The 26,631-nt window shown below is 39.3% G+C and overlaps 1 protein-coding gene across 4 annotated transcripts in view; it reads right to left on the reverse strand.

The window, feature by feature from the left end:
* Positions 1 to 25,520, reverse strand: part of LOC131043760 (thylakoid lumenal 15.0 kDa protein 2, chloroplastic) — a 99,513-nt gene extending 73,993 nt beyond the window's left edge. The window contains exons 1-2 of one of the 4 annotated variants that reach the window (XM_057977000.2): positions 25,165 to 25,302; positions 15,793 to 15,940 (exon numbers count right to left, since the gene is read on the reverse strand). In XM_057977000.2, coding sequence (XP_057832983.2) covers positions 15,793 to 15,840 — 48 coding nt within the window. In that variant the 5' untranslated portion in view covers positions 15,841 to 15,940; positions 25,165 to 25,302. Of the gene's footprint in view, positions 1 to 15,792; positions 15,941 to 25,164 lie in introns of all 4 variants that reach the window. The other 3 variants (XM_057976999.2, XM_057976998.2, XM_057976997.2) reach the window with 3 other exon arrangements.
* Positions 25,521 to 26,631: the final 1,111 nt, after the last annotated feature.

Below are 26,631 nucleotides of genomic sequence, written 5' to 3' on the forward strand. Positions count from 1 at the left end.
TTGCCACCCAGTATCATAATCAGCATCTCAGATTTGCATCTAACAATCCTCTGTCACTGTATACTCTCACCCTCCCAGTTTGGGCTCTCGATGATCAGAAAGTGGAGGGTTCCCTTCAGTTGTTTGGATTTCTTTATTCTAACCTTAACAGGTTACTGTGATTGTTAAATCTCCTTGGAAAATCAAAAAAAAAATTAAGGGAATATTACAAAATAAAATAAAATGTGGTTGAATTTAAGTATCCCTATGCATATCATTTTTCCCTACCTTGCTGTGTTAGTTAACATTTTTTTTTTCCCACATTTGCTGTGTGGTGACAATGAAAGGTGAACTGCTGAATAAAACAACACGAGCCAGCAATATAATAATCATTAAGCCGCTGATCCAAGGTCAAGTGAACTGGAAGAGAGGAGGATTAGAATAGCCTAAGGTGGTAAGGGGGATTGCGCCACCAAGTGAAAGTGTACTATCTCCAGCCAATACAAATGCCAATCGTTTCAACCACATGAATCGTGCAAGTAGAAGAGCAACATTCAGCTGATAAAACACAATTTTCAGACTCTTACACTCAGAAATCAGACATGGACAGCGAATTTGATTGCAATATCACTCCAAATTCTGAGTTAGAAGATAAATTCAGACTTGCAAGTCATAATCAGACCTTTCATAAGTCTGAAAATCAGGTTTTCTTAAGGCAAAATTTCCAAATTTAGATTGAGACCTTCACATTTTTCAGAATCGGTGTTACATAGTTCCAATTTTCTAATTTTAGAAAGCTAGTAAGTCTGAAAATCAATTGAAATCAGAACCTAAGTTAATTCTAGAAAATTAATTGTTCAAATTACCTATCACAAGTTGGGACAAAAGTTGGGAACAAAGTCCCAATGAAGTTCTATTTTCCACTCCGGGATCAATGAGGAGTTGCAACAAGGATAAGGACTAAATAGTCCCTATGGAGGCCGATTCTCCACTTGGGGACTAAATTTGCAAAGAGGTTGAAAGAGGATGTGCAAAGTGCTTTGTCCCTATACCCATCGATTCTCGGCCAAGGGCCAAATCAATTCAAATAAGGATCAATGACAAAGCAGTCCCTATGACCAGCGAATTCCCACCAATGAAGACTTAGTTTAACACGAAATTGGTACCCATGGGATTCAATTTTCCAGTAAGGGTTCAAAGCTATTAAAGATCAAAAGGAATTTAGGATTCATGAGTCCCTAGGGGAATCGAGTTCCCATTCTCATGTGGTGAAAGATTGATGGTGCTCTCATTCATTTCATAGGTGTTCGATTCAGTATTTGTTTGTTTTGCAGGTTTGCTACAAGGAAGGGAAGCATGATGGTCAAGGTTTGACATGAAAGAGGATACAACTTGCAGGGATACCAAGGGCTCAACACTTCAAAGCAACAAAGGATGAAGGATCAGCTCCAAGATGACAAGCAAGTGGAATACAGAGATGAAAACTAGCTCAAACATGAAGAACACTTCACCATGATGGCGAACACATCAAGGAAAGACAAATCCAAGACATGAGCACAAGGGATTCCACATTATGAAGTAGGAACTACATCAAGGGATCTCAAAGCCAAGCAACGTTACAAAGGAAATTGTTCAAGGAATTCCCTAATTAGGGTTTCTATCTTTCGATTTTGGCCATTGATTGTGAGTCAATATGAGTCGTTCATTGTAATGGGACTTCTATAAAAGGGCTCAGCTCTCTCATTTGTAAAGGTTAATATTATGAGAATAGATAGATTAGAAGTTACGAGTAGAGTAGAGTAGGAGAAGAAGAAATTGTTGCTAAGACTTGTAAATGAATATACTCTTTTCATTGAAGATATGGTGAAATGTGTTGTTTCAACAAGTTGCATGGTTTCCACTTCTCATTTTCTTTAATGTTGATTAGATGAATGAAAGATTTTGTGGAAGATTGATGGTGAAATTGTCATGTCCCCATTCAAGACCTAAGGTTTGAGCTTTTTATCCAGCACCAAATACAATACCAATTTATTTAATATACGTATAAGGATTGAATTAATAGAAGAAGGCACGATTTGGCACATAACTGCTTTCGTTGTTTGCATGGGTTATGGATGTTGAGAGTCGACACAACTTCTCACATTGTGCCCCTTCATTGCATATTAAAGGAGGATCACCAATTCATCACAAAGGAAGTTTTCAGTTTGGATATAGCGAATTCAGATCTAAAGTGCTTTGAAAAAGTGATTAGACAATCAATGAGGAAGTACCGTTCGCCCACCCCATTTGCAAGATTAAGACACGCCAGTATAAAGATATTATTTAGGCAAAGAGTCAAGAAGACGTCACACGTGTATAAGGTTATCATTTAGAGAAGGTGATTAGACACAGGTAGTTGTTTCTTATTTATATATGAGCGCATGAACACAAAGATATAAATCAAAAGCAATGATTACATATACAAAAAACGCACTTGTTCATTCACATATATACATTACGGTGATCTATCCCTTTTTCTCCGTAATCTTGAGAGAGGATAAGTTCGTGGATAATCAAGACCTTTCAATGATCATACCAGATTCTTACTTAGAACAAAATTCATAATTCATGATAAACATAATCCTTTCCACTATAAGGATATTTGACATCATTATTCTCTGATTAGAATACAAGTGTTCATAAATCTAAGTAACAAATATATTCTTCTGCAATTCAATACAATTCTTTAGGAAAGATTGGTTCCTTGCAATATTGAGTATTTAATCATAATAATAGGAGGCAAAACTTAAGTGTTCTACAAGGGACATTACAGAAATTCACATATCCATACTACTAGCAGTTTGTAGATTGTAAACTCGCCTTGCATAGTCAATTGGAATCCTTATTCAATCTTAACTTCAATTGCTATTCACACATTGATATGCATTGACTTAATGAATATGTTGTTGGTGGTAATTTGAATATCATATATTTACCTTAGAAGATCACACTAGCTTTGTGGACTTGATCATTGATGTCAAAGCAAAGTCTAGTAGAGTCTAACCAAGTCATTCACTACATCCTACATTCCTAGGGTTAGATTAGACTCTCTAAACCCTTTCTTTATGTTCTTTCTTTGTTAGATGAGTTAGTCCCAGGTTCCATTAATGTTCAAACATTCAAGCATTCGTATGCAACGTAAGTCCCCTTGTGATCCCAGCATTATCACATAAATCCATTGAGCTTATCCACACGTCAAGACCCAACATTAGGAACCTAGGAGTCTTCCAATTGATCACGTAATTTAGCATTTGGGAAGATTTTGTTCAAGAGAGCATAAGATACCTTGGTATTTTATTTTGTGTTTGAGGTGCATAAAAAACACATCAACATGTAAAACCTCTTGATAGGCAAGCAATAGTACCATGTGCCTCCTCATGTTTACGTCTCGATATAGTATCTGTTACCCTATCCTCTACGTCAAATGTGACCTCAATGTAGTATGCTTTGCCTTTCCTCAAGCACCTATGATTAGGTTCCCATGGTTCATGGCAAGTGAAACACAACTTTTTCTTCTGCAACTCACTCCTCGATTCAAAAACCAACTTAGGAGGTATAGGTTTAAGTAGATTAGGAATTTTTGTATCCAATTTGTCATCATGCTTCTCATCCTTGGGTAGAATTGCTCTTGATTGATTTATGGAAATTGGAGTCGAAGACTCCATAGCTCTCGCTCATTTTATCGCATCCTATAATGTAGATGGGTTGAGGGCCTTAATCCAGCCATACAATGGATCAGGCAATCCATCCATGAATAGAACGATCAACTTTTGCTCTAAAATGTCAGTCACCAACATTGATAACTGCTGAAATTTTGCAATGTAAGCATCTACATAACTCCACTATTTAAGTTGTGCTAACACCTTGAAATGCAATTCAGGATCTTTCCTCTCAAATCTATATATCAACCATTCCATGAACTCAGAATAAGAATTAATTTGGTCATGGCCTATTGTGACCATCCCGTGATACCACCATTCGTGAGTGTTACCATCCAAATGAGTTGTTGCATATTTGATGGTGTCATCCTCTGGGCATAGGATTCAATAGAAAATATGTATCAAGAATTTGTACCCATGCTCTTACAGATGCTTTGCCTGACCCGTCATAATATGGAATTGATAGTTTACTAACCTTCCTCTACAACTCCCGATTGTGTGATCTTCTATGAGCCATATGTTTCATTTGCAAATCCATGTAATCTCAAAAAGACATCTTGGCTTGAAACTCCAAACCCAAATTCCTCCAAACTTGCAAGATTTGATCCTACAACTCACTTGTGTTGGTTCATTTTCCCCTTGAGGATTTCTTGGCGGAAAGTTAGGCATTAATGGCCTAGTAATGGCTGATGCAATTTTGTCAAGTTGATTAACTGATCCATCCCCACACCCATTATTTCCTACATTAGGTCCTCCATTATTTCCTCAATTATTCTGATTATTATTGTTCATCTGTTCATCATGAACTGAGTCATCATAGTGCACATTTCGGCAAAATTATGTTGTAATTCTTGTTAAACCCTGGCCAGATCATTAAGTATATCTCTAGTACTAGGATCTTGTTGATTATGATCTCCCGTGTTTGCACTAGTTTCTTCTTCCCAATTTATGTCTGGATTCAACTTATTCATCCAAAGGTAATAATGATGTGTATGTGGTTGTTTGCTCATGCTATGTTTTATTTCCCAACTCCCTTAGGGTGGCAGGATGCATAGCTCTGATATCACTAGAATAACCTTGTTCATTTTGCCCTTGTAAATTCCATCATTGTAAAATGTTTTGTTGCAATTGTTCTACTTTGTACTACTAGTGGCAGTATTTCAAATGTGCATGATGTTTATTATGTTTATAAATACAAATTACATTAACCTCCCAAAACAACAATAGGACAACAACATCAGACTTCATAACACCATGCCAAGGAAATAACATATGCAACAATTTCATTGATTCTATTTCCAAATCTGATGTAGATATAAATATTTCAATAACAATTATTTAGAAATGGCCAACTGCACCTGGTGAATAGAAGCAAGTTTGCTTCAAGCCTCTCACGTAGCACTACTGGACAGTGGTGTTGTGACCAAATCACACATCATCCCATTGCAAATGGGGACCCCTACTTTTTTGCTTTCTAAGTTAGTTTTTGAGTCTTTTAGCTATTAGCCTTGCATTTGGAAGAAGTATAGTATCTTAGGTGGCTAAGCTGTAATTAGGATAAGTCTCTCTCTCTTTAGGATGAAGTCAAGCTCAGCACTGTCAGTGGGTGCCCAAGCCCAATTGTTGCCCTTCCACCTCACCTTCTCCCATTATCCATCCATCCTACATTTCATGTTTTCCATTCCTACATCTTCTACCCCTTCCCTCATTTCACCTCTTCCATTTCCCTTTCCTACCCTTCTCTACCTTCACTTATCATTATCATCCCACCTACCTATCTTATTTTACCCTACCTTCCATTACCCTCACTTACCTTCTTATCCTCCATGTCCATCCACCCTACCTCCTACCCCTATCCTATCCTAATTGACCTTCCTTGCTGCCCTTCATAACCTATCCTAATCCACCACACATACCCCCTTTATCATCTAACCCCTACCCTCCTAACCCCCATCCTCTCCTTAACACACCCTACCCACATTTCTTTATCACCTAACCCCTTTTATTCCCTAAGCTTACCTATCCTAACCCCCATCCCATTCTAAACTTCCCTTTATTTCCTTACCCACTACCCTTCCCTTCCTACCTTCATACCCCTATCCTAACCCATTCCTACAGCCTACATCGGACCCTTTCCTTACCCCTTATAACTCCCACCGCAGCACTCATAATTACCTTAGCACCCCCCTCAGCATCCCACTCCATTCCCCCGTGGCTTTTCTTTACCACCTCTTTCATCCATACCTCTTTACCTTCAGCCCTTCCCATTCTCCTCACTACCACGTAACACACTTGGGCCCCACCATAGACTTTAAACATGGAGAACTAAAAAGTTTTTTTTGAACTTTTCTTGCTGGGCCCTACCACAAAACACTACAGTGGAGAGTTAAAGTTTTAAGATTTTTTTAAACATAGCATACTGACCCCACAAAGTATTATGGAGGAGATTGAAAAAAAAATTTAAGGCATTGATAATGCCACTTCAGCATAGAGTGAATAGGAGTCATTTTAAATCAAGAATTCAAAAAGAAATTTAAATTTTTTAACTCCAAAAAAAAATTTTTTAAATTAAAAAGTTCAAAATTCAAAAAAATTGAAAAATCAAAAAAATTTTGCTAAGGCATGGGAAAAGTTGAGGTGTTCTAGCTAAGAACCCCGTCCTTTGAACGAAAGCCTCGTCCTTTGAACATGACCCTCGTCCTTTGAACATGAGCCCCGTCCATTGAACATGATCCCCGTCCTTCGAACGAGAGCTCCGTCCTTTGACCAAGAGGCCCATCCTTTGACCAAGATGCTATTACCAATCGATTCTCATGAACAAGTTCAAGTTCAAATGGGCTGAGTTCAAGATGGCTATGCTTTGATCAACATGATGCAACTCATTCAATGCAAGTTGTAAGTGCAATAAAGAGTTCAAGAGACCGATGGAAGACATTTACTAAAGGTGTTCATGCAAATGCAAGTGATTCAAATCGATGTCTCATCATGTTGCAATTTGATGTCAATCATTTACTCAAGGTGGCCAGCTCAATCACAATCAAAGAACAGTGTTTTAAAATTTCTGAGTTAAAGTGATTTGAGTACAAAGTTGATGTTGCTAAGGTCAATCGAGTGACATTTAATGAATGTGGCAGGCTGAGCAACAATGTGTTTGTAATTTCGATAAGTATAGAGGATTGCATTTAACTGGATCGCTGAACAACAAGGTAATGAAATCAGCTGATTGGGTTAATGTGATTGGGTGATTACATTTAGTGATTAAAGTACAAAGTTCAAAGACCTTTCAACTTATAATCAAGGGCAATCATCTAATAAACGTTGTAAAGCGGCCCGATGCATTTAACAAGGACAGCGATTAAACCTCAATAAGGTAATACGATTTATTTATTTTTAAGGGATCGTCCACATGTGCAAATCGATGAAACCATTAAATGAAGGCGACACAGATTAATGCAATCTAAATCATCTAAAATGTGTGATGAGGTACCATTTAAGCGATTATAATCTTCAGATTGACCATTTCATTTGATCAATCTGAAATCAATATTGCCTTACTATCACCCCAGTGAGTGGACAGCGATGCAATTTCACTTTATGAATGCTTAAACAGTTTCAAGAAGCAGCGATTCATGATTGAACATTGGAGACTTTCATTGGCAAGCTTAATCATCGAACCTACCTTTAGCAAAGACAAATTCAAGCGATTTAGAAGAAAGGAGCGATTCTGATTTTCAGATAACAATAGAGAAATGTTGATTTGAAAGACAGTGATTTTGATCACCAGGTCGTACAGCGTCTTATACTTGATTGAAGACACAGAATTATGTGAAGAGAAATTCTTATTCAGGGGTTGGATCTGATTTGATATCCTCAGTGACCATTGTGATCAGTGATTTTCTGTGAACTATCTTTTGCCAGCGAATTAGCCTATCTTGTGTAGTGATTTTGATTTTGTCATTATACCACAGCAAGAAATTATCTCTAAGGTGGCAAACTCATCATTCGATGTGATCTCATATTGAAGCCGGCGGTATTGAACACAGCGATTCTGAAAGCAAATACTGATTTTACTCCCAGGTCTGAGCAAATTTGACATCCAGTGAGGGTACCGCATGTGGTCAACAATTTCGAAAGAGATCACCATGCTTACATTAGAGATTCACAGAGATCAGCGAATCAGTCCCCAAGGCCAGCAAGCATATATTGTCACGATTCTTACTAAAAGTCCCAGCGAATTACCTTAGAGAAAAGTTGATTTGGACACAATAATATTAGCGGGTGTATTGACACGAGTATCGAATTCACATCAAATTCACAGAGTTCAGTGATCAATCAGTGGCGTAAGAATTTGAATGGCATTAAACTAGATCTTCAGTTTGTCGTAAAACAGTTCGCAGGTTTGAAACGAAGTTTGTTGAGTGACTTAATTAATGAAATCAGAATATGATCGATGCTGATCCAGCATCTTGTCCATCATTTTTTATATAATCCTGACTGAGAGGGTCTTTTTCTACACTTTGATCATCTTGGGATGTTGTAATGAATTGTTATTAGGTTAAAGTGATCGTGTTCAATTAAATATTAGATATGTATCCTAGGGTTTCAAGCCTATCATTCTAGATTAGGATTCCTAGCCTAAGTGTTCAAACCTTATTTGCAAACAGATGTCACTTCATAAAACTAACAGCCAATTCTTACAGGTGAAAGATGGCTCTAGCACGATAAACTCTCATCAAGAAGGACATTGCACTTCAAGTCTCTCTACAAGGTAGCTAATGGGATCGTCAAGTTGCAAGCTCATACAAGGCAAGAATAGGAGTCATACATCAAAGGGAATACAAGAAGACTCCAGGCGCAATGTGCACTTCAAAGCGTCCTAGGCAATGACATCATCCATCCTAAGCAAAGACAAGAACCAAGAACGTAATCAGCATGAGGAGTAATAGCAATCAACATTAAGCACTCAAGGTGAAATTTTTCACAATCTTGAATTTCCTTCAGAAATCCAAGAATCGTTGTTAGTATAGCCAGATAAAAGCTCAAGAATGAAAATGTTCAAGGCAAGAGACAGTTTCAGAAGAGTTAATCAAAGTTAGAAGATCAACTTGAGCAAAGTCATCATCACATCGGGAGCTTGATAATGTTGAGTATTGTTGGTATCTGTTTTATCATCTACCAAACATTAGGATAGGATACCCGAAGGTATTCTATCCTCTCCTGAAAAATCACTACTGATTCCAAGGTCTATATGTGCAAACAAGCGACTTTAGTGGAATAGCTTCTTGGGTAGTGTATGCTGAAATTTTCAAGGGGGACTTACATTTGACAAGTATTCTTGAACTGCTGGACTTAGATGGATTTAGCAATTTTTAGGCTCTTCTTCTTTTTTTGGGGGGGTATTTTCTGGGATTTAGACTTTCAAAAGAAAGGGAAAAAGAGATAGGGTTCAAGAAGGCTAATCTAATCCTACGAATTCTGGAGACGGTATCAACTGGGTGCTTTCGAGAAACCAAACCTTGCTTCGCCACACTAGGGACAACTACACAAGGCCGGTGCAATCTTCAATGGGTTGTGCTTATGATCGAGATGTTGGGATGCACAGGGGATGGGCTCAGACTAACTTTGTACGGTAGAATGGAAATCATCCATACACCAAAAGTATGAGCGGAGATACACCATCAATTGACACTTATCAAATCCTTCATTCGAATTAACAACAATGAAAGCAAATCTAAATTAATTTTAACTAAGTGTTGAGGCAATTGAAACCATGCAAATCATTCAAATAATAGAGATTACAAAGCAACGCACATGCAATATATTATCTGGAAATGACCTTAAGCAACAATACATCAAAAACCTCACACCCTCCATATGAGAGGAGGTAGCCTTATATAGTTTTCAAGAATAAATGAACGGCCAAGATCAAACAGTGATCAAGGGCCCAGATTGAAAGCTATAAACCCTAATTAGGGTTTCCCAAAACTAACTACCCTCGACCAATTACATTTGGGACACTTGTCCTTCTTGCTAAATATGAACCATCAATGAAAATAGAAGGTTGTTGCATTGTGATGTGTGCCCTTCTAGAAGCTTCTTAATAAGTCATGTTCATCGAACCTAGACATGCTAACTTGGAGCGATCTGATTGGTTGGAAAATGACGAGGCGCCACCTCAACGTGTTGGATGTCTTTCTTGAATTCTCCAATTTGTGTCAAGAAATCGTCTAAGTATGGAAATTTGATTCCTTCTTGTTGCCATTTGATTCTGCTTGGGAGCTTGTCTTTTTTAATTCCTTCAGGAGATGAAATTCTTCAAGAAGTTGGAAGTTTATCTAACTTTTCCATATTTTCACCAAGTCTGAGAACTTTTCTTTCTTGATGCCTTGAGATTCTTTCAAGTGCCTCGAATTTGGAGGAGAAATCCCCTCGTGAAGTTTTTCTCATACTTAGCCAAATTTTGGCCCTCTCTATTCTCGAACGAACCTTGCTCGTGGTCCCGTCTTCAATTCTGAATTTGGCTCGAAACTCCATTTGTGTTTTCTGTGATGATCCTGCCTTCAGTTGCCAATTTCTGTTGCGTGGGAGGAGGGTAAAAGCTCTAGATAACCCCTTGCAAATATGAAAGGATGGGATCAAGTTGTTCAGGCATTCGCTGTGATCATGTCCTTCTTCTCGATACCCTGACATACCTTCATCATGATTGAGGAAATTGGAATTTTCTTTGTGAAACATTTCCCATACTTAGCCAAATTTTGGCTATCTTCATGCCCGAATGAACCTTGCCTGTGAACTTGTCCTCAATCTTTCGTTTGGCTTGAAACTCCAATTGCGATCTCTATGATGATCCTGCTTCTATTTCCTCCTGCGACCTGTAAAACCAAAGGAAAATAAGTTAGAAATCTATCTTGGATTAAAAAAAATCGAGGCTGCGAAGGGCTAAGTGTTTGGAAAATTTCACTTCATTTTCATACTTAGCCATGAGAATGGGATTTTCACATGTAAATTCTCCAACCTTCAAGATAACTGTGATCACAATCCAACACCAAGTGTTATAACTCCGAAAATTTCTTATACTTAGCCAAAAAAAATGATTTTCCTCCCTTAGAAATTCGAACAAATTCACTAAAAATCATTTCTCAAACTCTGGAAAAACTCAGAAAATACATAAATCTGCATCATGAATTTAATTTCACCTTCAAAAATACTCAAAAATTCAAGAGAGATTCAATAATTCGTCCTTATACTGGTTGTCTTTCTCCAAAAATCTGTGAAACTTTTGTCAAAAAAGTTTATCCAACTTCCAGCAATATCCAAAACTTTCTCCAGATGAACTCCAAACTGAAAGTATTTTACTATGCTCTCCTTAATATTTTCGAACTTCTTGTTGTAGAAATGAAGTTTACAACGAAGTATTTGTAAATAAAGTTAAATCCTCAATCAGAAACCCTTAAAATCTTCCAAATCATGTTTCCAATTTTAACTTCATTCTTTTGGAAAGTGTTGTCATGTTTCCAAATTCGAAGAAAATATCTTCCAAAAGTTTCCAATTTGGCTATAAGTTCGAAATATTTATTAATCTTCCAATATTCTCCTTTTGAAAACTTTCTATTTTGGATTTATTTCGAGGATTTTTAATAATCCTTAGAGATTTTCTTCATTTTGGATTTAATTTTGAAATCTCAGTGGATTTTGTGACATCACTGGCATCTTGTTGATTTTGTTTGACTTTCAATGCATAGGTGGACTTTTGAAATTTATCTCCATCTTCTCCAAGGTATGGCGGACTTTGGAGACCTTTCCTTATGGCTCTCTTCAAGGCGAAATTTTTGGCTAAGGCATGGGGCGGACTTTAGCCTTTGCTCCTACATGGTGAAATTTTGGCTAAGGCATGGGGCGAACTTTGAAGGTCTCTCCTCATGGCTCTCCATCAAGGCGGAATTTTAGCTAAGGCATGGGGCGGACTTTAAAGGTCCCTCCTCATAGCTCTCTTTACCCTTGGCGGACTTTAAACTTGGCACCTCCTACCTTGCTCTCTTACTTTGGCGGACTTGGGAGAGGGCTCCTACATGACCTCCATCTTGGGCGGACTTTGGTGGCGGCTCTTTGGTGGTGTCCCCAACTTGGGCGGACTTCTATCACTCCTCCTCCTTAGGCTCCCAACCTTGGCGGACTTTGGAGGGCTCTCCACCTTGGCGGACTTTAGGCTAGGCTCCCACCTTGGCAGACTTCAAACCCATCCCCTAAGCAGACTTCAAGCAACCTCCCCTTGGGCGGACTTTGGAGGGCTCTCCACCTTGGGCTGACTTTGGTGTTAGCTCCCCCATGACCTCTCTAGCCTTGGCGGACTTTGGTGAGTGCTCCCACATGACCTCTCTAGCCTTGGGCGGACTTTAGAAGGCTCTCCACCTTGGGCGGACTTTAAGCATAGCTCCTACATAACTCTCCTAGCCTATGGCGGACTTTAGAATGTTGGCCGCCTTGGCCTCTTTAGGCTGGGCGGACATTGGAGAGTGCTCCCACATCTTCTTTTCTCACTCCACAAGGCATAGGGCGGAGTTTAAGAGGCATGACCACCAATTGACATGCTTGGGCGGAGTTTTGATGTCCTTACCATCTTCACCAACAAGTTTGGGCGGACTTTGGAGAGTCCACAAGACATGGCGGAGTTTTGAAGCCTCTCAAGGCGGACTTTAGGAAGGTCTCCTTGAGGGCGGAGTTCTATGCTCCCTCTTCATAGCCTCTCCAACATGCATGGCGGACTTTGGACACCTCTCAACATGGCGGACTTTTGGTCTACCTCCCAACATGGCGGACTTTTAGACATCTCCAACATGGGCGGACTTCCAGACCTTTGCTCTTCAAGGCGGACTTTTGGAGGCTCTCAAGAGGGCAGACTATATATGAAATATAACATTTAAGTATAAGTGGTATTTCAATATGTCTTTTCTCTTTCTTATACTTTAAGTTATATTTCATATATATTGTCAGGATGTTTGAGAGTGGTTTCAGGTCTCTAGGACTTATAATGCAAAATCTAGTTTTTGGAGGATTCTCCAATTTTCCAGACAGTCAAATTTCAGGATCAGGATGATTTTTCGAGCTAATTATCCTTTGAAGGTGCCATGACCCCCTAAAATATAGGAACTTAGCTTTTTGGGTCAAAACTTGAAAATTTTGGATCGCGGTTGAAGCAGGTCAGTGGTACAAGTGTAAACCCTAGGTTTGCATCCCGAAAAAGCAAAAAGCCTAAAATCTAGGGATTTAGCTTTTTTAGGTCAGAACTTGGAATTTTCGAGTTCCGGTCGAAGCTGGTTAGTGGTGCAAGTGTAAACCCTAGGTTTGCATCCCGAAAAAGCAAAAAGCCTAAAATCTAGGGATTTAGCTTTTTTAGGTCAAAACATGGAATTTTCGAGTTCCGGTCGAAGCTGGTCAGTGGTGCAAGTGTAAACCCTAGGTTTGCATCCCGAAAAAGCAAAAAGCCTAAAATCTAGGGATTTAGCTTTTTTAGATCAAAACTTGGAATTTTCGAGTTCCGATCGAAGCAGGTCAGTGGTGCAAGTGTAAACCCTAGGTTTGCATCCCGAAAAAGCAAAAAGCAGACATCCCTAAAAATAGGGAAAACTTTCTAAATATAGCCATACCGGGGATTGGGCTAAAAATGCCAAAAATGAAACTTCCTAAAAAATAGGAAAAAGCAAAAAAGCAAACTTTCTAAAAATAGAAAGTTGTCCAAATTCGTCCAAATCAATTGTGATCTTCGTCCTTTGGCCTCTCTAAGCACTCTGGTGGTGTTCACATTTCGGAATCACATAACTTGCAAAAACTAACTTTCAATCGTCAGGGCCTGAAATGCTCTGAACTGGACAAGGCTTGGTGAAACTGCAGCAAAAGGTCATAGGACACTAACAAAACCCTAGAAAGCAAGAAAAGAGAGGGTCCCCATTTGCAATGGGGCGATGTGTGAAAAAGGTCACAACAAGTATCAAGAGATATGCCTCATTCATTCACACACTTGTGATGAGTTACAAAGAACAAGTGAGGTGGCACCTAGTCATCACTTATCCAATCATATCATTTCATGCTAAGGCATCCAGATTCAATGTACCTAAACTCGTCCATTAAAGAAGACAACTACCATATGGGCACAAAGTTCGAAGTACCTACCATCACCATCTATTGGTTGAATTTTCTAAGAAGGACATGTGTCCCATCAATTGTAAATTTGTCATTGGTCAAGCATTAAATGTTTTGCAATGGGTGTAATAAACCCTAATTAGGGTTTCTATCTTTTGATCTTGGCCATTGATTGTGAATCAATTTAAGCCACTAAATTGTAATGAGAGCACTATATAAGGCCTCACTTCTTCATTTGTAAAGTTCATAGTGAATAGTGAATAGAATTGATCAATAAGTTGGTGATTAGAGTAGAGTAGAAAGAGAAGGCAAAGATTGTTGCCAAGACATTGTTGCAAAAGACCTGTAAACTTCATTGAAGATATGGTGAAATTGATATGTTGATTCAACAATTTGCATGACCTCTACTTCTCATTTTATTTTCATGTTGTTTAGATGAATGGAGGACTTTGTGTATGATCAATGGTGAAATTCATATATCCATACTACTAACACCTTGCCAATGATAACATGCCTTGCGTAGTCAATTGGAATTATTCAGCCAAGCTTAACTTCAATTATCGCTTCTTCATTGATATGCATCAACTTGATGGTGTCTATGCTTGTGGTGATCATTTGAAAATCATAAAGCTATCCCTAGAAGATTGCAGTAGCCTTGTGGAGATGTCCGCTGCATGTTGAACTAAGACTTAGTTGAATTCCACCAAAGATTGTCCTTTGCTCTTACATTCCTAGAGTTAGCTTAGCTTCCTAAATCCTAACCTTTTTTCCTTTTTTTCAATCAAGTAAAATCCCACGTTCCAGCATCATTTGAGCATTCAAGCATTCAACGTAAGTCCACCTTGTGAAACCAGCAATATCACATCATATACAACTGAGTCTATCCAAGAGCAAGTCAAGACTTGACATTCAAGAACCTTGAAGTCATCTCAAGTGATCCTTATGCGAATCTTTGGCATTTGAGAGTCTTTACTCGAGAGAGGATAGAGTATTCAATACTTTATTCTGTGTTCGATAGTGCATCAAAACACCATCAACAAGTGGTATGTGAGAATGTATGGCGAGCAGCTCCAAGGACGAACCAATTCCCTTTAGACATGTCTATAGGAATAGTTGCCACATCTAATGGTAGGCTTCTTCAGCATCAAATCCAATAAGTGAAAAAAGAATATCAAACTCTAACAAATTGCTAGCAATGCTCTTTTTGGGCATCAAGGAGAGCGATCTTATTGAATCTACAATTATCCATTCCTTCATACACATCCCAGTCTGTTGATATTATGCACCTCTAATGCCTCTCTCAAGTGCTACAACCTCAACAATGCTACTATTCCATCGTGTATGTTCCACGCATATTGCATACATCTCGACATTTCATGATATTCAAGTGGCAACTCAAGAGGGAAGCAATCAATTAATTTGAGGTGATGATTGTCTGAAATGGAAGCAGCTCATACCAATATTCAAGAATATAAGCTCCACAATTTTAATCAATGCAACCAAAAACCAGTAACATGGAATACTTCTCGATAGCAATTCCAAATAAAATATTCGATTCAAATAATATCATTTGCCCATTATTTTTTTCACGGCAACAATAGTTCTCAAATAAACAAAGCTCCACTCATTAATTTTCCAATTATCAATCTCCACTTTTCTAAGTCATTAATAAATAATAGCTCCATATATTCCATGCCTCCTTTATTTTTAATCGTCCATCTTCCACGACATAACATTTGATTATCCAACATTATTAAATCGACTTCATATATACATTTGGCACACAAAAACCCAATAGTTTCCAAATATTGCTCTTTATTTCCCTTTTGCCAACTTACGGCCAATAATAAATAAAATTCTACACCAATAATAAAATAAATTGCCACTGAGAATATTAAGCACCATTAATAGTGATGCCCAAGAAGCATATAACTTTATCTACCAACCATATAATATTATTTATTCTAAAGATAAGTACCTCTGACCAATACTGAATCTCTACAGACTCATTTAATCTCCAATCCATCCATTAAACCCAACTAAGAAATCCGGTTGGTTCCTCCAAGTCTACCTAGGGCAGATAGTTTCACTGCCAAAGATAGTGCCTTCAGGTATCCATCCTGAGCCTGTAAATCAGAGCAACTCCTCATAAATATTAATGTAAGAAAATATAAATCATTCCATCTCCATTCTCAATCCCCAAGCCATTTAAATAATATTAAATTCAGTTCCTTCTATTCCTGCACGGTTAATAATTAGCAACTTTAATTAATCTTTTGTCTAAAGTCACTTCAAATAATTATTAAATATTACCTTTTAAATAAACATTAGGCAATAATAATTAATTAATTAATATTTATTTCTTTTTTTAATATATTTTAGCCTTGGGAATTAAATAATATTTTATTTCTCAAATGTGCCAAAGATGGGACTTTACAAAATACTAGCAAGAACTTCCGCAACTGCTTATTCAAGTTGTGATTCATACAGGATTGGAAATTTGCGAGACCATTGATCAACCCAAAGGGCATAACTAGAAACTCGTAGTGCTCATAATGACACCTAAAAGAAGTCGTGTATATCTTGTTCCCTTAACCTAATCTAGTGGTATCTGGATCTAAGATTTATCTTCGAACAGTAAATAGCACCATGTAGCTCATCTAATAGCTTATCGATCCTAGGAATGGGGTATCTGTTTTTTATTATTTTCTTATTCAAGGCATGGTAGTCAATGCACATTCTTAAGGTTCTATCCTTCTTCACCAAGACAACAGAAGAAGCAAAGGGTGGAATGCTCTACCCCTGTTTTGCAACCAAAAGTGTTTGCACGTTTTTCCTCTAGTAATTTAATCAAACAGTTTGCTTGTTCTGATTTTGAGAGTGCTTTTTCAGTTTTGCAAGTGAATGGTATTGTTTTTGTTATTTGATCATTGCTCAAAATTAATGAGAAATTCATTTAAACAAAATAGGAAAGATAACCATTTTCACACACTGAAAAGATAATAATCTTCAATATTAATGGCAGTGTAAAATTTCAGCAGAACCTGCAAAATAGAGTATAGATCTGGCAAGAAAGAAGAAATAGAACTTGCAGAAAAAGAAAAGAGAGCAGAGAACAGAAATTTCTGAATATGAAAACTATGAAATTCTCACATTAAGCGAATGTAATAATGCATCACTTAAATAATTAACCACTGCAGCTGAAAACGGAGGAAACAAGGAAGATATACTGCATTAACTAAATTTGCAGCAGAGAACTAAATTTTATCCTTGGTTAGCTTAACATTCGATCATGCAAACATAAGTTTACCACTGTGACTAACTTAGAAGACTGGAGGTTAATGAACACTAACAAGAATAGAATTGCAAAGGAGCTGACCTCTATTTGCAAATATTAGTCTGCCATGACATTAATATTGCTCACAAAATTACAAATAGTAAACTGCAGTGAGGTTGCAATACTCAAGAAACACACAGCAGCAACCATGAGGCCACGAACAGGAGTAAGGTTGTTCAAACCACTTCCATTTGCTGCAATTTCCCACTGCATAAGTGGAAGAGGCTGGCCATGCTGCCTTTCTCTATTTGTAATGTTGTCCTCCCGCTGCATAAGGGATTGAGATGTTTGTAATGTTGTCCTCCCGATGAATAAGCGATGGAGTTGATAGTAATTTCATTTCTAGTCCTCATGCTGCATAAGCAGTAGAGTGATTGTTGTTTCAGTTGTTTTGGTTTGTTCTTGGCTGGTTTAACGCCAAGAAGTTTCAGAACTTCCATCACCTATTGTATACACGGAAGGGGCTGGCTTGCCGCCCAAGTTTGTAATAATTTTCAGTATTTGCAGCTAACAATCCCCTCAACACAGTATGCTCTCACCTTCCCCGATTGGGTACTTGGTGATCAGAAAGTGGAAGGGTTGCAGTTTTCAGAATTATTGTATTTTCATTGCTAACCCTAATGGGTCTTTGTTGTGTTGTAAACTTCTTAATTTCAAAAAAAAATTGTGCGGATATTATAGTGGTATCAGAGCCACTTATCCTATCAACCTATGTGATAAAGGTTCTCCAGGAGTGACAGAGACATCAGATATTACAACAGAGAATAGAGAAGGCAGCAATATCAGATTCCTTCAGTCCCATGGAGGAGACATTTTCAAAGGTATTGAGGAACAGAGAGAAAGCAGTGGATTCAGTTGATTCAGTTGATACTATGGCAAAGAGAACGTCAGATGCAAATGGGGCTGCAGAGAGAGCTAAAAAGAAGTTTGATGCTATGATGGACATGATGTCCCAGTTGTTGGCTACATTAACTCAAAACGTTGGTGGGGCTCAAAATAAAAACACCAATGGAAATAATGCCAACACCTCTAACTACTCTGGAGGAAATGGGAATGGAAGCAACCAGAGTAGCAACCATGGTGGAACACCTATTGGGTTTGTTTCAAGGCCATTGCAACCCGCATTCCTTCCTAAGGAAGCACCGCCACTTGAAGTGGAAGTACCCATGGCTGATGAGATAAGAGCAAGCTACATGGAGTATGCCTCTCTTCTAACAAAGATTCGAGACATCCTAACCCTAGATGAGGAGGGAAGGGAGATATGATAACCGTTATTCGGCTTCGAGAGACTATCAACAAGTTCTTGAAAAGGTGACTCTAGCTCATTTTGATGGGAGCAATAAGTGTACGGCTAGAGCTTGGGTTCAGAAGTTGAACAACTATTTGTCCTTGAGGTCGATGCCTAAAGAAGATGCCATCAAGTTCGCTACTTTGTACTTGGATGGGGCTGCTCACGAGTGGTGGTACCATGGGTTGGTCACCCTTGGCCATAGCTCGATCAATACCTATGCGGAATTCACCAACAAGCTGATTGAAAGATTTGATATTAAGGATCCAAAGATGAAATTTAGAGAGCTTGCACAACTCAAACAGCAGGGCTCTTTGGACACTTACATAATTGAGTTTCAAAGTCTTTCAGTTATGGTTAGTAGTATTTCTGAGAAGAGGTTGGTGGTCCTATTCACTTAAAGACTTGAAAAACCATTGAAAGGTTGGGTTAAAGCCTTTGATCCACCCACCTTGGTTGAAGCAATCAAGAAAGCAAGGAGCATGGAGTTGGCTGCCTCTAAGTCCAAAATTCAATCTAAGCCCTTCCCCTTTCCCCTATCGAAAGGACAAAAAGAAATTTACAAATCAGACCAAGAAGTTCCCTTCTCGAATGGATGATGAGTTCCGCCAAGAGCTCCGAAGGAAGAATTTATGTTACTCTTGCAAGGAACCTTGGGCCCCGGGTCATAGGTGTCATGGAAAAGGTAGTGCGCATCAATTGGAAGCCTATTTTGTTGACTGATCAGATTCTGAAATTTCAAAACAGCAAACTGACATGGAGGAAAGTGAGTTTGAAGAGGTTCCAAAACGACCTGAAAGTGATCAAGGGAATGGGGGTATAGTCGCCCAACTCTCGAGCTTTCACAAGAATGAATCATTCAGAGTTCGAGGAGCATTGGGAGAGCACCGACTTGTTGCTCTAATTGACACCGGAGCAACTCACAACTTCATTGATGCTAGAATTGTTGCAAAGAGAGGCCTTGTCACTAATGAAGTTGAAGACTTTAAAGTCATGGTGGTTGATGGGTCGACCATTTGTTGCAAACGGATGGTTTTCAATATGTCAATGAGGTTGGGTAACTATGAAGTCAAGGATGACTTCTATGTTGTCAACATTGGAGGAATTGATGACATGGTCCTTGGCATACAGTGGCTGCGATCTCTTGGAGAGATCACCTTAACTTGCAAACCATGGAGTTAAAATTCATGTTTGAAGGAAAGAGGGTAGTATTGAGAGGGGTGTCAAATGGAGGCCCTTGTATTGTGTCACTAAAAAGGATGGAAAAGCTGATTCGCCATGGACAAGTTGAGTGGGCAGCGGAGTGCATGATTATGCCCACCAATCATGTTAACGTAAAGAGGCAATATCCTTCAAATATTCAGGAGTTAATCACAAAAAGAAGCAAAGTCTTTGAGGACTTACCACCTGGGAGACCTCCTGATAGGGGATCTGAACACATCATTGAGTTGGAGGAAGGAGCAAAACCGGTTATTACCACTCCATACCGGTATCCTAAGAAGCAAAAAGATGAGATAGAGAAGGCCATCAAGGAGCTCTTGGACATGAGGTTTATTCGTCCAAGTAAGAGCCCATTTGCTTCAGCGGTGGTATTGGTTAGGAAGAAAGATGGGACCATGTGCATGTGCGTGGATTACCAAGCATTAAATCAAAAGACTATCAAGAATCGATACCCCATCCCCCGGATTGATGAGCTACATGGAGCGGTTTTCTTCTCAAAAATTGATCTCAAATCGGGGTACTATCAGAATTGCACGAAGGAGTCAAACATTGAGAAGACTGCATTCAGGTGCCACTTTGGGCATTTTGAATTTCTAGTCATGCCCTTTGGTTTGACTTGCGCTTGTTCAACATTCCAGTCTTGCATGGATAAGATCTTTCAGAAGCAGCTAAGGAAGTTTGTGCTGATATTTTTTGATGACATCCTCATCTTCAGCAAGACTTGGGAAGAGCACTTGCAACACTTAGATGAAGTGTTCAATATACTAGAGTCAAAATCCATGTTTGCTAAGGAGTCCAAATGTGAATTTGGAATGAGAGAACTATTTTACCTTGGTCACATCATCAGTAAAAAGGGAGTCAAGGTTAATCCTGAAAAGATCAAAACTATTGTTGATTGGCCTCCACCTGAGAACTTGACACATCTAAAGGGGTTCTTGGGGTTATGCAGATTCTACAGGAGGTTCGTGAAGGATTACTCGCAGCTTGCTGCCCCCCTCACTAATCTCACTGAAAAGGGAGCTTTCAGCTGGTCAGAAAAGGCACAAGGTGTGTTTGACAAGTTTAAGGAGATTATGAGTTCGTGCCATGTTTTGGCTATACCCGACTTCTCTAAGCCGTTTGAATTGCAATGTGATGCATCAGGAGAAGGAGTTGGTGTTGTTTTGATGCAAGAGAAGCATCCAATTGCGTTTGAGAGCAGGAAGTTATGTGGAGCTGAGAAGTCTTACTCTATCTATGACAAGGAAATGCTTGCAATCATGCATGCATTAGCCAAGTTCAGACAATGCTTGGTGGGGAGTAAATTTGTTGTTAAACAGATCATAATAGTCTCAAGCATTTCATGCATCAAAAGGATTTGAATGAGAGACAGCAGAAGTGAGTGAGTAAGCTACAGGCTTACGACTTTGACATCGAGTATGTTAAAGGGAAAAATAACATTGTGGCTTGATGCTCTTTCCAAAAGACCTCATTTGAGCTCATTGTGTGAGCTTACAGCCGATTTGAGGGACTTGTTGCTTGATGATTATGCTAAAAATCAGTTTGCAACCAACATCATAGAGGGTGATGAAAAGTACAAATTGGTGGATGGGCTGATCTTGTACAAGGGAAGGATTCTTCTAGTGCCCGAATCCAAGTTGAAAGGGAAGATTTTACAGACTTTTCATGACATCCCCCTTGCTAGTCACCAAGGTTTCTTTAAGACATACAAGCAGATCCGAGAAAGATTCTCTCGGAAAGGGTTGAAGAATGATGTCTTGTGGTATATCAAGGAGTGCCACATCTGCCAGATGAACAAGGATGAGCACACTGCACCCGCTTGTTTGTTGCAACCACTACGAATTCCCAATCAGAAATGGGAAAGTTGTTGGTCGTAAAATGGGCTTTGTACTACTTGTTAAGCTACGTTGGTTAAGTATGTTAGTGTCGTCGAGGGTAGTTGTCCGTTGCACGACAGTTCCCCATGGGTGGTAACCGCAACCCTCGACCGTGTCTTTATATATGCTCTTGTACTTGTTGTTGGATACACTGATGCAGAGAATGATTATTGTACTAGACATTTTGGCATTAATGAAAGCATTGCTCTAAGTTTCTGGTTACTATTCTATCCTATGGTTATCATCTGACTGTTGATATGCAATATTAATAACACACCCCACGGGGTAAACATCTGACGTCGTTGCCGTCTGAATCTGGGTAGCCACGGAGCGTGAATGGCCTACGAAGGATAATGGGCCAGCCCATTGGCAATAGCATCGAGGGGGATGATAGCCGACTGAGAGAACTTTACGAAGGGGAGAACACATTGACAGGCGACTTCGTGATCCGGTTCTAGGCGGCTATAGAGACTTTCGTACGAGGGGAGGCTACACAGGAAGAGGTACCCGAGGGTGTAGTCTGGGACGCTCTCAACGTCAGTCCTGCGGCAAATAGGTTGTTGCACCAACTCCCGCGTCTCCTAGCCCAAGCAACCCTTGCCCACCAACACCGAAGGGAGGAAACCCAGCATGAGGAGCGACACCAATAGGTCCTCCGGGAGTATGAAGAAAACAACCGTCGCTGGGAAGAGGAGCGTAATGGTAAGCAACGACAGGAAACTTGAACCTTGAGCCTCAGGGGCAGAATAAAGAACACTCCTACATTATGTACGGGAATTAATGCCCAACATATTAAATAAGGATAGAAATAAGAAGGCACAAAGTGAGGAGTGGGAGGCCGCACAGAGAGCCTTGATTCTGGAACAACAAGTAGAACGTAGACGGAGGCTGAGGCAACTTGCCGAAGGGTTGCCCGAAGGGTTGCCCGAAGGGAACCAAGGAGGTGTCACGGAGGGTGCAGGAGCAGAAGCCGAAGGAGATTTCTACATGTCGCTAGAACACCGTAGGGTGAGAAGCTACGAAGAATTTTTGGAGGAAACAAGGCTACGAAGAAATCTGTTCGAAGAAACCTGGGATCAGTTCAAGAATTTATCCCTTACACCGCGCATGGAGGACCATCGAAGGGAGCGAACAGACGACGAGGGTGAGAACGGAGGGGAGGGCAACCGTACGACCGTAGGTGCGGAGGAGGCACAGGCACACGGCAAGCAGGACGCCCTCTTGGGACCCATCACACCAAGCACGCGGGTACAAACTACCATACCCCCAATCACTCAAACAGCAAACACCACCGGCGCAGGTGGGAGTGGTGCACATGCACGACAAGCAACACAACCCTCATCAATGGCCAGTAAACAGAAGCTGTCGAAGTTCAACGGCGACGGGAAGGAAGATCCCGTCCGCCATTGCAGCACTTGCGAAACCATATGGTCAGCGAAAGGTGTTACCGACTAGGATGAATGGGTAACACAATTCCAGCAACCTTAAGGAGAATGGCAATCGACTGGTACTCCGATACGGACAAGGCCAAAGTCGACACATGGCCCAACCTGAAGAAGGAGTTCGAGATAGAGTTTTGGCTCCTCAGAGACGACAATGAAATAGTAGCCGAAATCTATGTTCCTAAACATTTGAAAGATAAAAACCCAATACATACCTGAAATCTTTGGAAAATTCCATCCGACCTATCAAATGACTAGAAAACATACATGAAAAGGAAGCAGAATCTCAGATTGGATCAAGTCACTCAATCTTGGATTACCCAAGTGTGTGCCATTGAATTCATTCCAACTCATAAGATCATCAAGACCATCAAAATCCCCCGTGGTGAGCTACGCAGGTATCTCAACTCCAAAAGCATCCTGGACATTGCCTCGCTACCAGTCAGGTGTTCATAGCCTCGATGACCAATCAAATATCAACGTGGATGCCAAATATTTTCAGGCAAGCTCCGTTTTTTCAAAGCCGACACACACACATTCATCGGTTATAATTTTTAAAAATAAAGTCATGGCATGACCACGTAGCTCCTCCACCACGACTTAAATCCTCACGTCTTCCATATTTTGTGATATGTTTGACCACCACCCCTCCTATTCTGTGCTCCATGCCCAAGAATAGAGCCACGATAATTAAGCCAGCCGGCAGTAAATGTTTTAACATCTCACGGCTTCAAAAACTCTAATAAAAAATTAATGCACAAAAAAAACATATGTTTCACACCTGCCATCAATTAAATAAAACGTTACAATACTTATCTCTACCTTCCACGGCAGCTAGGAAATAATGTCTTCACCTTAAATACATTCGATGCCTTACACATATTCAGATGATGACATGGCAAGGGAACTGACTAAGCTGCTGACAGGAGACAAGTAAGCACACACATTACTGATGCAGACACACACACAGCTTAAGTAGGCAGCCAAGAAGCTCAACTAAACAAGCGAGGAGCTCAACCAAGTAACCAGCCAGCTCAACCAGACACACAGGCAGCTCAAACGCACCAAGCCAGAAGGCAAGGAGCTCAAGCTAGCAAGTAGACAGCTCAAGTAAACTTTGAATAAAACTTGACATCAATGACAAAAATTCCAACATATTACTCGTTGTATGCTGGTGAAACTCGTATGGGGACTTGGTCAAGTATATTGTAACTTTGAAAAATATCGAGTAATATATTAAATTGCTATAGAGAAAGGACTTTTGCTCGTGAAAGGGTTTTCCCACATAAATCAGTGTAAAGTTTTATTAGTTATTTCTGTTTTTTAATGTGTTTCTAAATTATTTATTAAACAGTTAAATCAAATTTGAAAGATTTGCATATTCTCCCCACAAAGTTTAGTGTAGGAAGTTCTTTCCGGCATTCCACAACCTTAGCTTCCTTACAAATCCAAAAGGCCAAAACAAGCCATACTTTAAAAGGAAAGATACGGGTGATAAGTACTTAGGCTGAAGAGCCTGTGGCAGAGGTCAATCGTCTGAGGAAATCCGTGAAAGATTGCTGAGAAGCAAAGTGAGAGTGTCTCAATTCCAAAGATTGTGCAGAAGGACAAGATCATTGTGGTGGAAAGTGCTCAGACGTGTTGCTAGTTAATTAGACCATGCAGGACTTAGCTATTGCCGCATTATGGGAACAGGATAGAAAGGGTGTAGCCAATTCCCAATATGGAAGAAGGGCTTACTGTGGCCCCTGAAATGAGGGAAACCATGAAGATGTCTAGCCTTCGCTGCTTGAAAAATATTGTTGCTGTTACTTGACAATAGTACTGTCAAAGACTTAGGCCTAAAGCTTTAGAGCTGCGAGGTGTGACTAGTAGGTCATTGTTTGTAGCTGTCAGGATTTCGCCCATTTTAATAACAGTAATATCTAGGATTGATTTGAAAAACGCCGAGATTTGCATTCACCGCTGCCCCGGCATCTTCAAATTGAGAGTAGTTACCTTATAAGGTTATCTCTGCAAGCTCAAAACCATGGTTTCTATGCATTATCTCATACCTTAAAGGTAAGTTAAAAGAGTCTAGAAACCATAACTTTCTTCTATACCAGTAGTCGCAAAAAGAAGCAAATCCCTACCATTTCTCTACTGCGTAGCTTAAATTAATGCACTTGGACAAAGAAGAGTGTACCGCAAATAGAAATTGAGAGACTCAACGCCCCCACCACGACAGCATTTGCCAAAACTGACCGATTGACTTGCACCCAATTCGCCATTCCGTTGCTTAACTTTGCTCTGATGGCTATATTGTATTTTTGCTTGCCCGGATTTTGTAAGAATAATGTTGAGGATGGCATAGCCCATCCTTTAGCTTGTTTAAAATTTTTGGAAGGGGGAGAAACCACAAGAGGAGAGACTGCAGTCAAATGGATCGCCTGCAAGCCCATAATTCCGGTCCAGTTTCTGCAATTATCCAAACCAACGAGGAAACCAAATTATTTCAGCTCCGGTTTATTGAGTAGTTGAAAGACTGGTTGGATGTGATTGCTCAGTAAATTTTATTTATTCCTTGTTTTTTAAAGCTACTGGTATTTTCTCTTTAAAGAGATGTTAAATTATTTTTAAAAATTATTATATGCACCTCTATGATTAGAAGAGAAGATTGTTGGTCTCCAAAGGCTTGAGGTAGTTTGTTCATCATTAAAAACAAGAATGTCTACTATATTGTGATGTATATGATTTTAAAACAAAATTATTTTTAGTGTTCTATTTTTTAATTAATTATTGCAAAAAAATTGTTATGAAGAAGTTAATTTAATGAGGAAATAATTAAATGAACTAGAACTTATGATTTAAAAGGAGTTGACAAACAAGCTTTGGCCATCAAAGCATTAGTAGATCATGTATATGTTGTCAAGCTTATGAATCCATCACTATGGAGCTCTATTGAGCTAGAAGCACAACCATTTGTTCCTTCTCTACAACTTTGTGTTGTCAAACGCTTTCAATAGAAGTAGATTGCAGATAATCATTCCATCTAAGGAGCACAAATCAAAGCTCGTCTTCACTAGCTCAAAGTTGGATATAGAATTTCAAAGTAAATTTTCCAATCTTTAGAGTTTGTCATGCTTCTCAAGTGATCAAATGCTTCAAAGAATGGACTCAACTATTTAAGGAGCTTCCAAATATTACTCAAGCTTGTATCCACCATTATGAACAAGTTTTCAAAGCCTAAGAGTCATCTCTAGTGCAATTACATGCTCTTCAAGAATGCATCTTAGTGGTCACCTATAGGGTCTACTCCACAAACAAGTCTTGTGTGAAAAAATTTTAACTCAAGAAGACCTTCATGAGGTTGTCTTTTGCATGGCCAATGATAAAGCACCAAGATGTGATTGATTCTCTTATGGGTTTTACAAAACCCTTTGAGAAATGGTGGCCAGTAATCTTTATAGAGTTTATTTGGAAGCTAGTAATTCAAAATCCTTAAGAAATATCAAATTCACAATTAGGATTAGAGGTCTAGAGAATATTTACAAGTGGCAAAAGATTACTTTACTCAATATCTCTTATATGGCTATTGTCAAGGCTCTTGCTCTCTAGATGTATCATATTCTTCCTTTGATTGTTGGTCCTAAGAAAAATAAGTTGATTAAAT

The sequence above is a fragment of the Cryptomeria japonica genome, chromosome 8 (genome assembly GCF_030272615.1).
Source record: "Cryptomeria japonica chromosome 8, Sugi_1.0, whole genome shotgun sequence".
NCBI classification, from domain to species: Eukaryota; Viridiplantae; Streptophyta; class Pinopsida; order Cupressales; family Cupressaceae; genus Cryptomeria; species Cryptomeria japonica.